At 38.9% G+C, this 14,616-nt stretch overlaps 1 protein-coding gene across 1 annotated transcript; it reads right to left on the bottom strand.

Moving 5' to 3' along the window:
• Positions 1 to 38: 38 nt before the first annotated feature.
• On the bottom strand, positions 39 to 12,883 carry DNA2 (DNA replication helicase/nuclease 2). Its single transcript, XM_065746344.1, has 20 exons — positions 12,644 to 12,883; positions 12,300 to 12,483; positions 11,000 to 11,145; positions 10,501 to 10,626; positions 9,839 to 10,058; positions 9,205 to 9,322; positions 8,734 to 8,899; positions 7,256 to 7,450; positions 6,889 to 7,119; positions 6,389 to 6,505; positions 6,192 to 6,301; positions 4,905 to 5,014; positions 3,824 to 4,048; positions 2,933 to 3,126; positions 2,737 to 2,826; positions 2,446 to 2,638; positions 1,898 to 1,987; positions 1,131 to 1,313; positions 854 to 1,000; positions 39 to 230 (listed from the first exon to the last, which is right to left on the bottom strand). Exons 1-20 carry the CDS (start codon positions 12,808 to 12,810, stop codon positions 174 to 176), a joined length of 3,069 nt encoding a protein of 1,022 aa, XP_065602416.1. The 5' UTR covers positions 12,811 to 12,883; the 3' UTR covers positions 39 to 173.
• Between the last annotated feature and the right edge of the window lie 1,733 nt (positions 12,884 to 14,616).

The following is a 14,616-nucleotide window of genomic DNA, read 5'->3' as shown; positions in this document are numbered from 1 at the left end:
CTTTTACTGAAAGAAACATTTAAAATCACACCAATTCATTTCGGTTTTGGCTTCGTTGACGCTGAACTGTGCACATAAGCACTCACTCACGTTCCACTAAGCAATAATTTACATTCAGCAACATCAGAAGAAAATAGACAAGAAACATCTTCTAAAACACTCAGTCTTCAGCATCATAAAATGTTACATTTGTGGATACCTTCAAGAGCCCCAGCTGGAAGACTGAAGATGTAGCAAGTTAAGGAAGCAGCCCTTAAGCATTTCAATAATGTGTTGCTTTCAGAAACAAGACAAACAAAAAAACGCTTTTGAGTACCAACTGATGATGTCTGTAAAGAAAACATTTAACTTTGCTATTCAAATAGGAGATGTAAGGAGCCGAAACAAGAACAAACTTGATACAGTGCCAGAGAGAATGAAGAAAAAGATGAACGGGTGTATGAATTCAACCATTTTCCAAACTAGGAACCTTAACCCTGAACCACTGTCTCAATAGGTATTTAAATACATGGTTCTTCCCGAAGAGGATAATCACACTGACATGAGGATGCCCCAAAACTAAGATAGCAGGGAAAAAAAGAATGCAGAAAACAAAAGCATTAAAAAAATCAAGTCATTAAACTTAAAATAAAAGCTACACCTAAGTTGATTTGGAGATCACCATGGAGTTTTATTATGAAAGTCCCAGATCCACCTATTTGCTTGACATCAAAGCCTACTTCTGGCACATTTTATACCGTGCTATCAACAAGCATTACAAGTGTAACCTAAACGATCAAAGGTCTTCTCATTATCTCCTATCCAAAGGACTCTCACCTTTCCCCTTGCACAAAGCAGCACTGAAAAAGGATATCATTGCCTCGGATTGCAGATGGCAGAGCAGCTTCTCCAGCGGAGGATAGCGGCAGAGGGACGGAACGCAGCCCACCATGACAAGTTTGTGCTTGGCTCTTGTGATAGCAACATTAAGTCGTCTCCAGTCCTTCAGGAGGGCACCAAGCTGATAAATCAACAATTTGCTTTTATTTTTCCTATTTAAGGTACAGAACTGGATGCAAAACGCATCTCAGTTTAAGGTTCAGAACAGTTTTTAAACCGGAATAAAAGTCAGGCTGGGATGAACAACTCACATTTTCATCGTTACTGCTCCTAACAAAAGACACAATTATGATGCTTTTGTCTCTTCCTTGGTACTTGTCGATAGTGTTGACTTCCACTCTGTTCTCCTTCAGTCTTGCCATCAAATCAGTGATCACTTTCAACTGATGTCTGTACGGCGATATAATACCAATGTCTGAAGGCCTACAGCCAGCCTAAATGAAGCAAAAACAAAAGGGAAAAGCAAAAACAAAACACTGTCACTGCACTCAGCTTGGAATGTTATTCTATTTTTTTTTAGCTGAAGATGCCTGTAGGTGATTTTAATTTAAATAATGCTACAAGCTATTGTCTCTTCACTAAGAGGTCAGCGGGACTCTAGATGAAATCAGTATAAGCCAAGGAAAATGATTAAATACTGCAAGATCCCAAGCTTTGTCTTAACTTAGCATAGACAGTATTCTCACACAGAACTCATTAGTCTGTAGTACTCTCCAAGTTGACTAGATTAAATAAGGGAGAAAGGCAAATCCCTTCCCCTCCCTCACAAGAAAGCCCACCCTCAACTCTTAAAGAATTTAGCACCCAGCTTTTATTTCATCCCAAACTCCAACCAGGCATGAGACAGAGGACTGCATGCAGACCTCAGGCCCCATACTATAATGACACGTAGCCAACCATGGATTTATCCTCACAGTTATCCCTTCAAGAATAACCCCACACATGTGATGAGAATTTCTACATCAATATAAGATTAAACAACTGTCCCTCTTGAGGAACATAATCAAGTAAAATATACCTTAATGAACAAAGTTGTGAGGAAGAACACTAGTTTGGCTTCTATCACATTACATACACCACCTTTTTCTGCGTGTTCTGGTGCTGGGACCTTTAAAAACATAAATGGAAAATAATGACCATCTCTGAAGGCACACTGTATTCTGATCCTTAACTCATACAGTTATATCATACCGTTTTTATACTACTTTTTTTTTTTTTTGTTAAAGGGTAAATGCTAAACTCTACAGATTATACCTATATCACAAATTCATCTCAGAATAGAGTGTTTACAAAATAGGTTGAAACAATCTGCTAAAACAAGTTTCCAGGAACAGCCACTTGGTAACAGCAAGCTTCTAGTAAGAGCAAGGCACCTCAAGAAACAGACAAGGTTTCACAGTTCACACAATACGTACCATAAAAATACTTTTTTTTTGGTGAGGGTTCTTTTCATTTGGTTTGATAGTTATAATACAAGAATTTTACACTGAAGATGGACTTTTATATTTGAGATAGACTTCCTAGCAAATAAAAAGTAAATACGGAAGATAAATAAATGAACTTTACCTTCTCAGTGTTCAGAAAACATACAGGTCTGTCTGGCTCAAGTACTTCTTTCAACCATGTTTTTGAAGAATCTGCAAGGTCCAGTTTCAGCATTTTTAGATTTGGCAAATTAGCAGTGGCATTTGACACCTTCTCTGATCCACATTCCAGTTTGCCTTCATACACTAGCTTGTTACTCAGGGACATAATTTTACTAAGGGTTTAGAAGAAAGAAATGGTGTCAAATCTGGCAAATTCAATCCCACATTAAAAAAAAAAAAACCTGCTGTAACAAATAGAAGTTTAACATACCTGTTCATTCTGTACTGCACAGTTAACTGGACAACAGCATTTTGATTTTGCTCCAGCCTTTTAAATAAGCTTTCACTCATACCAAGATCCCTAGCACAAAATAAAACAATTGAACAAAAATATATCAGACAACATATATCAAAAGCCTTCCCAGAATTCATACTACTGGGATTTGTCCAGCAGCATTTTATCTCACCTTGCTTCTGAATTCTGTACAAGCGGAGGCAGCTGCTGATGGTCCCCTACCAGCACGAACCGTTTGGAGCAGAACAGTGGGCCCAGACAGATAGGCTGGCTGATCTGGGAAGCTTCATCAACTATACAGAAATCAAACTGCTTCTGAACAAAGATGGGGTGATTTATGCCCATGCAGGCAGTTGCTACCACTGGCTGAAAATTGAGACACGCTAAGTATGAGACACACTTCAATCCCTCAACGGTATATTTTTCAGGTCAAAAAAAAAAAAAAAAAAAAGGAACAACCCAACAACAAACAATTATTTTCAATTAACTAAATTAAAAACAAAACCAATAAATTTTAGCCCTTGCAATCAGCGCAGTTCACACTGCACACATATTGACCTTGTGTTCATAAAGTCTTGCATCAACCACAAATGACAAAGGATAACCAGCTTTAGAACAGCAATCCCCATCACTGTGCTTCCAACATAATCTGAAGCAGCTAGAATACAAAACATTGGTACTTTCCTTATGACTTGAATTATTTCCCTGCAGTGCTTATCAACAGAAAACTGGTGGTTTTTACAAGGCTGGCATTTACTCCAAGTACCACGAAATTTCAATCTTTCAACTAATTTATTTGGAAGTTGCCACCACCTGTTCCTCCAACTCCTCGAGAAGTCTTAAATGTAATACTTAGTTTGTGTAAGCATTAAGAAAAATGCTTTTCAGCTTTTAGACTGCTAACATTAGTCATTCTTGGCTCTAAATAGCAATGATGCAGGAATTGAGTATCTTTCTCTGCCAGTAGCACATGCTTGGGATGGGTTTGTAGCTCTGCAGCATCAGAACAACCAGAATACTAACATAACATCCATAGAAGGCCTTGCAGAAGCACTACTCTCACCTGACTGTTGTAGAGCTCTTCCAAATCTGTTACAGATTTAATTGATTTGGACCTGAAAATTTCTTCTTCTGTAAATTTTCGTATATCTGGATGAACCTTCTGAGCTCGTCCCAAACGCAAGAAGCCTACTTTGAATTTGGCTAGCTTCAGCAGGATATTGTCCACAGCAGTGTGTGTAAAACTAGTCAGAAGAACACTGAAGCCACAAGCAGAGAGAATTCTCACCTAGTGAGCGGAGAAGAGAAAGAAAATGCTTTTAGCTTGCATACAGACACAGGAATCTTTAGTGTGAACAAGGCTGGAGTGGAACACTAAGTTTCAGATAGAGCCAACAACAAGGATGACTTCATCAATGTAGTTCTTCCCAGCCAAATTGGCTACTGAGCTTTTGTCAAAGGAACATGAGCAATAGACCTGGTGCATCTCCTAAACAGCAGGCTTACTGCACGTGATACAGAACAGTAAGAGAAGAACATCTACACACACTTACAAACTGCATTAAAAAGGCAGCTTGCCAAAGAATATCAATACTGTATGCAGAAGTCTTGCAGAACACTTTTGCCCATGGCAATTTAATATCGAATTTAGTAGAATGAGCTGATCTGGTAACAGCAGCAGCTTGCTCACTCTCCATCTTTTCCTTCTCCCACCAGCTCTCATTCAGCAGAGAATGAAAGAAAGCAGAAGACAAAACACCCATTCAGGAAAGATACCAACTGCATATGAAATGTCACTTCTTTCAGGAACAGCTCACACAGCCCACAGCCAAAACCCAGTAAGTTCCTACAGCCCATTTCTGGGGAGGGAGAACCACTAGCCAGAGGAGTTGGCTACTGGACCACAAGTAGCCTCAGCACTTTGGGTTTATACAGCTCCTATTGGGCAAGTTATAGACTTCCCCCCAAGGAGTCCTTTATTTGAGCTACAATTGAGGACTTGCTGTCATTTAAGGACAATGATTTTTAACATTAAAATAAAAGTGATTATTTTGATTTCTTCCCTCTCACATATTCCCACAGAAGCAAAAGATAATTCTACCAAACGAAAGTCTTTAAATAAAAAAAACAAACCCTAATCTTACCAGAGCGCATATTGTAGTTGTTTTTCCTGTTCCAGGCATACCCACGATAAGTGTGTAGTCTTTTGAAAGCAACACTTGTTTCATTGCCTGCTTCTGAGGCTTATTCAGACCTTTAAAGAAGAAAATATAACAATAAAACGACTACACTTCATGATGATTATACTTGCTGGCGTAATAACGTTCAGCACTGTAATATGCAGACAAGTAGTACATGATCTGTACTACAGTCCCAGAAATAAATCATTGAAGATGTTTTGTGGCCTTTTGTGCCACAAAAAAAAAGAGAGATTTTTTCTGCTATCCTAAAAGACTACAATATGAGATCTTGTTTCTAATTTCTATTCTTATTTTACCATACCCACTTTCGTGTTCAAACATGCAAAGTGAATTGCACAGATAGCATCATCTTAGAAAAAACAATTAAAAAAAAAAAAAAGAAACCAGAGCTGTTTCTCCCCAGTCTGATGCAGATGAGCCATATAGTCTGGTTATTTGGATTAGGCAAAGCTCAAGCAAAAAATTCAAGGAGCACATAGAATTACTGGTTTCTTACTGAGTGCCAGGTTTTGTTCGCAAGTATGGGAAGGAACTGTTACTCCCTGTCTTCCAGTACTTGTTAATCCACCATCCTTGAGTTCCAGCACATACACCTTCCTCTCGTTTCCTTCCCTTTCAGTGGTTTGCTAGGAGGCTGGGCAAAATTCTTACTTGTAGCAAACCTCAAAGCAACAAGGTGCATCTTTTAGTTTTCAGAAAGTTTTTTTATGAGAAGTTATTTCAGACAATTCCATTAAATTCCTGTTCTCAGACATCTCTGAGAGGGGTAATGAGAATTTTCACTGACTGCATGACACTGCCACATGCATCCTTCGTTTCAAAATAAGAGGATTGACACAAAGCTTCACATATTACAGAGTAGCCAATAAGAGTGCCTCCAGAAGTGAACGTTTACACTAAAGCCCATCTTTTTCGTCCCGCTCCCTCAAAGTCCACTTCCTCTATCCCAAGAGCCTTCCTTGTTCCCGATTTTGTAATGATTAGAGTACTCAAACTGCAAGCTACAGGAACTGGTAAAAGTACAACAAAATTCTAAGTGAACATCTGGTCACGTCTTCCAATCAGTTTGATTAAATCAGAGACATGAAACGCCAGAACTTGTTTTAAACAAAAAGCTACTACTAGACCCTGATGTAATAAAAAAACCTTGTATTTAACGTGATAAATGCTTTGGCAATGAAAAAATGCCATTAGACAGAAGACTTTGTGAAGAATAAAAAAAAAAAATACCCTTTAAAATATTTGCAACAGCCTCCTTGGCTTCCGGAGGAAGGACTGAGCTCAAATGCTGAATAAAACGAGGTTTGTGGAAGTCAATTATCAAGTTGCGGAGCTTTTCACTGTGGATGAAAAGATACAAGAATCATGAGTTTCTCTGAGAAACCACCTAAAAATACTCAAAGTATGAAATTAATTTTACTTCATACCTGACTGGGGAATCTTTCATCAATTTAGAAAGGTTTTCAAAGGGAACTCCTATACCACAGTCTCCTTCTTCATGGTCCAACCTAAACGTGGTACACTTGGGGAGCTTTGATAGATTCCTGAAGGATGACAATAATATGCACACATTCATTCTGTTTACAGCAGTATGTTGATGATGAATGACTCACTAATAAGAGCACATTTCAAGGAAGTGTAGCCTGATTAATTAAAGTTACTAATAACAATAACCAGAGCATCCATAGAAAGTTGTGTTGGAGAGTTTGCAAACATGCTTTTAATGAGTCAACCCAGGCAAATACCTAGGCATAGAGATATGCCTGACTCCTTCAGTCAAGATGGAAAACTTCTACGGTTGTACCTCCCCAAGCCAAGCAAGAAGAGTCAGACCACATCAGAATGTTTTTTGAGACCTGGAAGTGCCTTTTCTTGAAGCCCGTATCACACTGCTATCAAGCAGATGTTTTTCCTCTTGTTCTATTACCTGCCCAACAAACAGGAGATCTTTGTTGCGCTGATTTCTCTCACGTAGCCGGAAGCCAAACCAAGTAAACCATCTTCTTCCCCACTCACAACAACTCTATCACCAACCAATAGGTTTGCTCCAGGCACAGCACCATCTTTACGTTGGAAAGAGTGCAGATACTGTCCTTCGGAAACTTCATGAACTTGATCAATTCTGATCATGTTTCCAACACAGTCTCCAGCCTTCTCTCTGTGAAGATATTACAAAGAAATTAATTTATCATTAAGCAACAGAAAACATCAAGGTTCCCTCGTAGGAAAAACCACAAGCTGACAACGCCTCCCTTTCAAGTATTCGTTTGTAACAGGTTAGAAACTCATCTCACCTTTCCAAAGAGGGTACCATCCATATATTTTTATATCCCTTTTTACTCTCTCCACTTTGCATCTCCAAGGTTAACATCAGATACCATAGACTGAAGTACTCCAAATGGGAGGCTTTCAGGTGCTGCGTCTCTTTTTCAATAATGGGTACCATAGCAGGAGGAAAAGACACACTGAACATCCTTTCTTCTACAGCTCTAGGAGTAGAACCGAGCACAGGAAAGAATCAACCCCCATCACATTTCTTGCAAGTCTACGTGTACATAACACCAATTTAAGATTATAATGTAACACTGAAAAACATTCCACTGAATTTATCATCACTGAAATAAAATTGATTATGTATGAACAAAGGACATAATCTCATTTAATAACTTTACATCATATCTATGATTTTGAATTAGGGACAATGAGTTGAAGACCAATTGAAAACATCCCAACAATAGTTCTGCAAACATTTAAGCATTTCATCTTTTATTTCTTTCTTAGTAAGATACGAATACCATGGTGGTACTTAAGACAATGGGATTTAACAGTTAATACAAAAACAGGCTTCAAGTCAGCTCACCTTGGAAGTAAGCATCAATAGGCATTTCTACATAATCATGCATATAAAAACGCAACCAAAGTGAAAATGTTAGTTCAGAAGTTGTTAAAATAGTTAGTGTATTAGGAATAAAGTACTGCTGCAACAGCTGAATGTTATAGTTATTTATGAAGCAAATACCAAAACATATTACACTTATGCACGTAGCTAGTTCCCTCAACATTTCATCACCAAAACTTGAAAAACAAATAAACATTATCTTTCTACAACATCCCCTCAAAAGGTCTCTTGTTCTAATATATCCCATTTCATATCTTCGTTATAGAATTTTGGTTCTGTCTTTTACTGTGCTAAAAATAAATAAAAAGACAAAACTTTACAATAGTCTAATAACCAACTCCATAATTTGTAAAGTATTTGACCATGACTTTTTTTTAAACGGGAGACATAATAACTTCAGTGCAGTAATACTGACTGCATCACTTGTGTGAAACCGTTATGGGAAGGTATCAATTACAGAGTCAGTGGGAAAGAGTTGCCCACTCACAACTCAGCTCTACTGATACAAATGACTGCCCACTTCAAGAAGCCATGAGGACGCAAATTTGTTTTCTTTTCAATTAAAATTATTATTAAGTTAGAAATAACAAAGTCTGTTGTATTCATCAAGTACTTTGTTGAGACTTTTCCTAGATTTTGACGTGCTGATAGTGCACCTGAGCACAGATGCTACACCCTTATCAGATCAAAGACAGTTTAAGACTTATGCTAGAGTGCATGGAACGTTGTTTTGGAGTGCAAGAGTTACCATAAAGAAATAATAAGCCATCAAGATACAAGGATCAAATAGCAGTATCAAAGGCTGAAATTATTCTTATTTAATAACAGGAGTTAAACTGCGTTTGTTGTGTTTTGTTGTTTTGTTTTTTTTACCTGCTATATAGAAAGCAATTGTGCATTTGGGAACAGTATTTACAGGCTTGACTGTCATCAATTACAGGAGGCAAAGCAGCAAGCTGTGACTGCTGTCTTCCCACAGCAGATTTATACGTACTGTGCATTAAGTAGAAGGCCACCTGGTTTCGTAGCTTTATTAATTCTGTCAAGAAAAGAACAAACTAAGCTGATATTTTAAGTGTAGCTTTTAGTCATTCTTAATTCAAAAGAAACTAGGCATCAGACAAGTCAGCTGAGAAGTGGATACTCATAGTCCTAATGCAGTATTAATAAAACATACTTAAGTTTTGAACATCAACTTACTAGAAGAAATCAAGTTACGGCAAGTGACACATCCAAGTAAAATAGGTTTATGAGAGTAAATCCTGTAAGCCCAACTATTACTAAAATGCTTTGTTATAATTAAGCTACTTAAGTATGGTTTCCAGGGGAGGAGGACAATGTCACCTCTTCTATCCATGCGAGTTCCACTAACAGGATACATAGTACCAGTTTTAAGGTAAAGAAGAAATCCAGCTTCGGGATCCACTCTCCGTTCTAAATTCAACAACGTATACAGGATAACCTGCAAACATTTATATAAACTTACTGTGTATCATATATATAATAACACTAAACACAGCTTTCTAAAATAATTTATGCAAGCAGCCATTACTAGTACAAATAACATAGAAAGCATAACTAATAAGCATGTAACGAAGCACTTGAATTAAAAAGCATCTTCCTTAACAAAAGCTTAAACATGGCTACTACCCCTCACTCTGTCTTTCAAGATGCACAACAATAACTCTTGAAGCTCTTTGCCTTGAGCTAATAATTGAATGCATAGTAAGAGATTAATCAACAGTTCTCCAGGATGAAAGCCATAAAGGTGTTGGAAAGCATTAAACACACATACACATCCCACACCACACTGCAGTCCATATTTTTATCAGCAGTTTGAGCATGCCAGGGCTGGTTATCCATAAATCTAGATTACACCACAAAATGTTTCGTATTCTTAAGGCAAAGTCAGTCATTCTAATAAATCAAATTACTTACAGCCACCAAGAGTCACATTACACTTTTTGTTTTTGCGTACCTGACTCCTGTGCTCTATAGAGTTTGATTCCTTGCCAGACTTGAGCTCTAATGGCATTATCCTGGTCTGTACACCAGACTGGCGATGGATTTTCACCCTGGCTGTAACATCAATCTTTCCCTTCAGTCCAAACCTGGGAGACCAAATGTTCTCTTCAATGTCTAAGATATCCACAATTTCTACTTTAGAAGAGCAATCTCTTGTTTTGTCTTCACTTGGCCTAGGAAGAAACCAAAGGAAGTGGGTTAGTAATCTTCCTTAATGTTTCAGCATTAAAACATATCATAGAATGCACCCACTTAAGAAGTATATTGAGTCTCACAGAAGCTATCTTCCCATTGGTGGAGGAAGCATCAAAGTTATTTTTAATTGCAAGTTAGCATGTAGCTTTGCTGTTCACTTAAGTTTTAAAGATAAAATAGATTTTTAAACTGCTTTTGATAGCTTTATAATGATCATTCTTAATGTCTTTCCCATTCTTAATTTTGCTTCCACTACTCCTAATTGCAACTAAACACAGAGCTCGATATTTAGGCACCAAGGCAATGAACTGCTCTGTATTACCAACGAGATCTGTATGAAGATCTCTTCTAAAAATTAGAAATGCCCCAAACAAGACATACAATTTAGGATGCCCTTAATTTCTAATTTTGGATTCTTACAGTTTTAGTTGTATTTTATTTTGGTTAGCTGGATTGCGCATGAACTCCTCCGTCCACTTAAAAAATGAAGGCAAATATTCTTCTATCTCCTGCATTATCTCTGTTTGTTTCAGTTTTAAGTGATACCTACAAAATAAAACCACTTACATTAGGGAAATAGCAAAATTAGCTCCATCTTTGGTGCACAAGAACTTCACACTCGTGGAAATAATTGCCAAGTTTAAAGAACCATCTTTAAAACTGACAACACCGCATTCATGTCACCTGATTAATTCATAAAACTAAAGCTGAGCACCCATTATGAGAAAGAAACTGTGTTTCCAATATAACTATAGCAGGCCAGGCATACTACATTACATGATAGAGCAGGGAAATATAAGAGATACCAAAATATCATTAAGAAATACTGTTCAGTAGAACACTCTCCTAATAACAGTAACAATTTGTTAAAACATCTAGTCTTCCAAACATAAAAACAGACAAATCCAATGCTACTTACATCTCTTTGAGATACTTTTGCCCATAAACAATTTTATGGGCCAGTTCCCCTACTTTTTCAGGTGACAAGTTATTAGTTACAGATTGCTGGAAAATTTCATGAAGAATTGTACCAACAAGTGTCTGCCGTGAACCACACTCGGACCCCTGCAATAGAAGTCATACAGTATAAAAGCTTTAAGATTCACATTCACTTCATGCAAGCTTTTTACAGAACTCCTGGGCTTATTTGCTGTACGTGACTAATCTCAATTGTTAAACAGCAAAATCGTTAGATCTTTCATCTTAATTATTAATATGGATTCAAACGTAACTGCAAATACAAACTGCAGTGAGTCTCTCCTATTGCTTCCTCTCCCATATTTATTCCAAATCTGCTATTAGGATGCAATCCCTATGTATCACTGAATGGCTTGGGTTGGAAGGGACCCCAAGGATCATCAAGCTCCAACTCATCTGCCACAGGCAGGGTCACCAACAACCAGATCTGGTACTAGAACAGGTTGCCCGGGGCTCCATCCAACCTGGTCTTTAACCTGGTCCAACACTTTAATTTCTCGTTCCAGCCACAGTTCCAGCCTGTTTACACTTGTTGCAGTTCTCTTGCTCATTTGGATTTACCATGTCTAGTTCTCCTCAGCTGGAACTGGCAGCTGTTGCTCCTCTGCTGTTCATGTATCAGCAAGGACTCTACCATGAGAAACCTTTCCTCTCTCCAAGTTCCAGCACATTTGGATTCAGACTCCAAAGCTAGCCCACACCAACCGTGACTACCGTACATGTATACAGCAGCTAGAACTTGAGCTAACACATGCTTCTCACGGGGTACTGGAAAAGCCTTTTGCTGAACTGGCTAATGTTTCAGAAGCTTTTCACTGGCCACATGAGATGACATTTTTATATGGACAACCAGAGGTGCATACCTCGCAAAGACTTCATATGCACAAGAAAACGCGGCTAGGAATGAAAAGAGTATAAAAGAAGTTGCCAGAAAGTTAGAGGGGGAAGAATATTTTTGTCCCCATTTTCTGTATTAGGATAATTTAACGTAGGATAATTTAAATTTGCACAGGATAATTTAAACTGAAATTCCCAAAGCCAAACAAAAAAACCCAAACACACACACAGAGTCCAAATATTAAGTTTTCCCTCCAAATTGCTCTTTTTTTGTAAACATTATGACTAGCTACTGACATTTAAGAGTATCACGTATGAAACAGTTATAGTATTGAGCTAAGCTACCTTTCTCAGCTGCAACATTAGCCTGTTAGAACATTGGATGCTCCAGCACTAACACTTACCCTAAACCTTTCACTCAGCACCGCTTTTCTCATACACCGAATGCTACTTGATATCGTCGTGCCAGAGAGCAGCAAATCAGGGTAAAGAACGAGATATCCAGACTGCTCGTTTATGATCCACGTGCCAGAGCTGCGGTCCCCTTCTAAATGAATGATGTCTCCAGGAACAATTGGAACAGACTCCCTATGAAGAAAAACACGGAAACATCAATCTGCAAAGGATACCACGCGTAGGGAATTACACATTTGACGTACTTTGAAACCTGAGGTTACTGTGAGCACTTTACTGACAAAACCTCAGTTCTGAGCACCAGACGAGGCAGTTCTCGGCCCTCCCCGCTCACCAGCCGTCCTGGAGGACGCACAGCTCCGTATCTCCCGGCGATGGGGAACAGGTGACGGTCAGGTGCTTCTCGGGGTCGCGTCCCTGTCCCCGCAGCAGGCTGACGCGCAGCACGATGTACCTGTTGTTCACCCCGCTCCTGAGCGCAGCGTTACAGGGCTCGCCCATTTTCTTCTGAAAGCTGAAGGCACGGTTAACACACTGCAGCGCGCGACCGTGATACAGTCCGACACAACCCCAACGCCGACCCCGACTCCACGGCCCCACAACCGCCAACAGGCACTGCGCACGCGCAGCACGACCCTCCTCTCGCGCCCAGCCGTAAGTCCCACCCCCAGCTCGGGCATTGGTGGGGAAGAAAATAGAGCAGCCAATGGCAGTTGCCGGAGGGCGGTGCGCGCTTCCCGCGCGCGGGATGAAAAGCTGAGGTTGAGCGGCCGCGCCATATGGGAATCTAGTGGTCGGCTGTGTGCGTGTGCGCGCGGCTGCGGGGCAGCGCTCCTCAGATGGGAAACAATATAGACTTAGAGGTGCTTTTCTCAGATGTCTGTGGGTGAACCTCAGCCCGGGAGCTGAGCGTCTCCTGAGGCAAACACCTGCAGCCAGGCTGCGGTTCTGAGAGGAGATGTAAAGACACTTAAGCAGCCCCTTTCCTCAGGGGTAACCCTCAAATACAGCCTATATTTATATAGCTTTCCCAACTGGATAGTTAGCACTTTTGAGCTGTTATATACATAGGTACACAATTTGGTATGGTATTAAGACATATTTTACTTTGTACATGTGATAGCCTTGCATTCTGTAGGCTCTATCTCTACATTTCCCATACACAGAGGGAAAAAAACAATACAGACATGGGAATGTAGCAGACTAAGAAGAATCTTAACATGCAGGCAAGTCTTTCAGTGAAGTGCCTGTAAACTACATAGGCAATGTGTAAATAAGTGCCTCAGTTACAGCCAGCAGAAGTTTCCATTGTAAGAACATGGAGTTGAACTTAAGGATTTTTCATTGAAGACAACATCTGATCCCTGGAAACGAACTGAGATTTTCAGGACATGGTATGAATAAGCCCATACAGGGATTCTGACCCGAATTTCTGCTTTTATATAAGATCTGCACTTGCAAGTAAACAAAAGCTAAACTTAAAAACATCTTGGAGTTGCAAAAAATGTTTTCTAACATGTTTCTGCATGTTCATTTTTTTCCCCACACAGAAAAAGCTTTTAAAATTGATTTTGAAGCACTTGTGTCAATTTATAGTAATTTCTAGTTTCTAGAAAGGATGTGTACAAAGGTGAAACATTTGAAAAACCGAACTAGTTGGAAAAAAAAAACAAGCTGATGACCACCAACTTCCTTAAGATTTAATTGCTGACAACCCAATAAGTTCAGTGTAGAAGGGAGTGGTTAAAAAGAAATAAGTAACCTCAACTTCTCAAGTAGGGGCAATTTAATTGGAAGATGAACTCAAATCCAGCATCTTGACTAATGAAAATGCTGGGTCTTCCAATAGCAATTAAAAGCTCTTCACAGCTCACATACCTGAAATATATGTCAATTGTGTATATTCGTAATTTTAAAAGCAGAAATAGACATGTCAAAGTAAGATGGACTACTGTGGAAAATACAGCCAGTCAGATATATAAAATACAGTAGTCAGATACTCAAAATAGGGTCCTGATTAAGGAATACATTTAATAATAACCTTTTTAAAAATGGTTAGAAATATCTACTGAAAAAATTAGAAACAAGTCACCTCTCTTCCAGCCCCCTTTTTCTCTTTGTAGACCTTTCTGAAGTATTTTAATACTTTCAAGTAGAATTACTAACGCACTTCTGATTTTGACAAAGTAATGCTGAGGATATAGCACTGTAGCACTATTTTTCACATTCCTTATCCTACTCGACTGTCCTGGTGACACGTTTTACTACTGCTTTCTTCTCAAGCATAAGTATGTTGGACTCTGCTTT

Source organism: Cyrtonyx montezumae, unplaced genomic scaffold, assembly GCF_038088225.1.
Source record: "Cyrtonyx montezumae isolate F1298 unplaced genomic scaffold, pur_monq_1.0 scaffold_4, whole genome shotgun sequence".
NCBI classification, from domain to species: Eukaryota; Metazoa; Chordata; class Aves; order Galliformes; family Odontophoridae; genus Cyrtonyx; species Cyrtonyx montezumae.
This window is presented reverse-complemented; position numbering and strand designations above follow the sequence as displayed.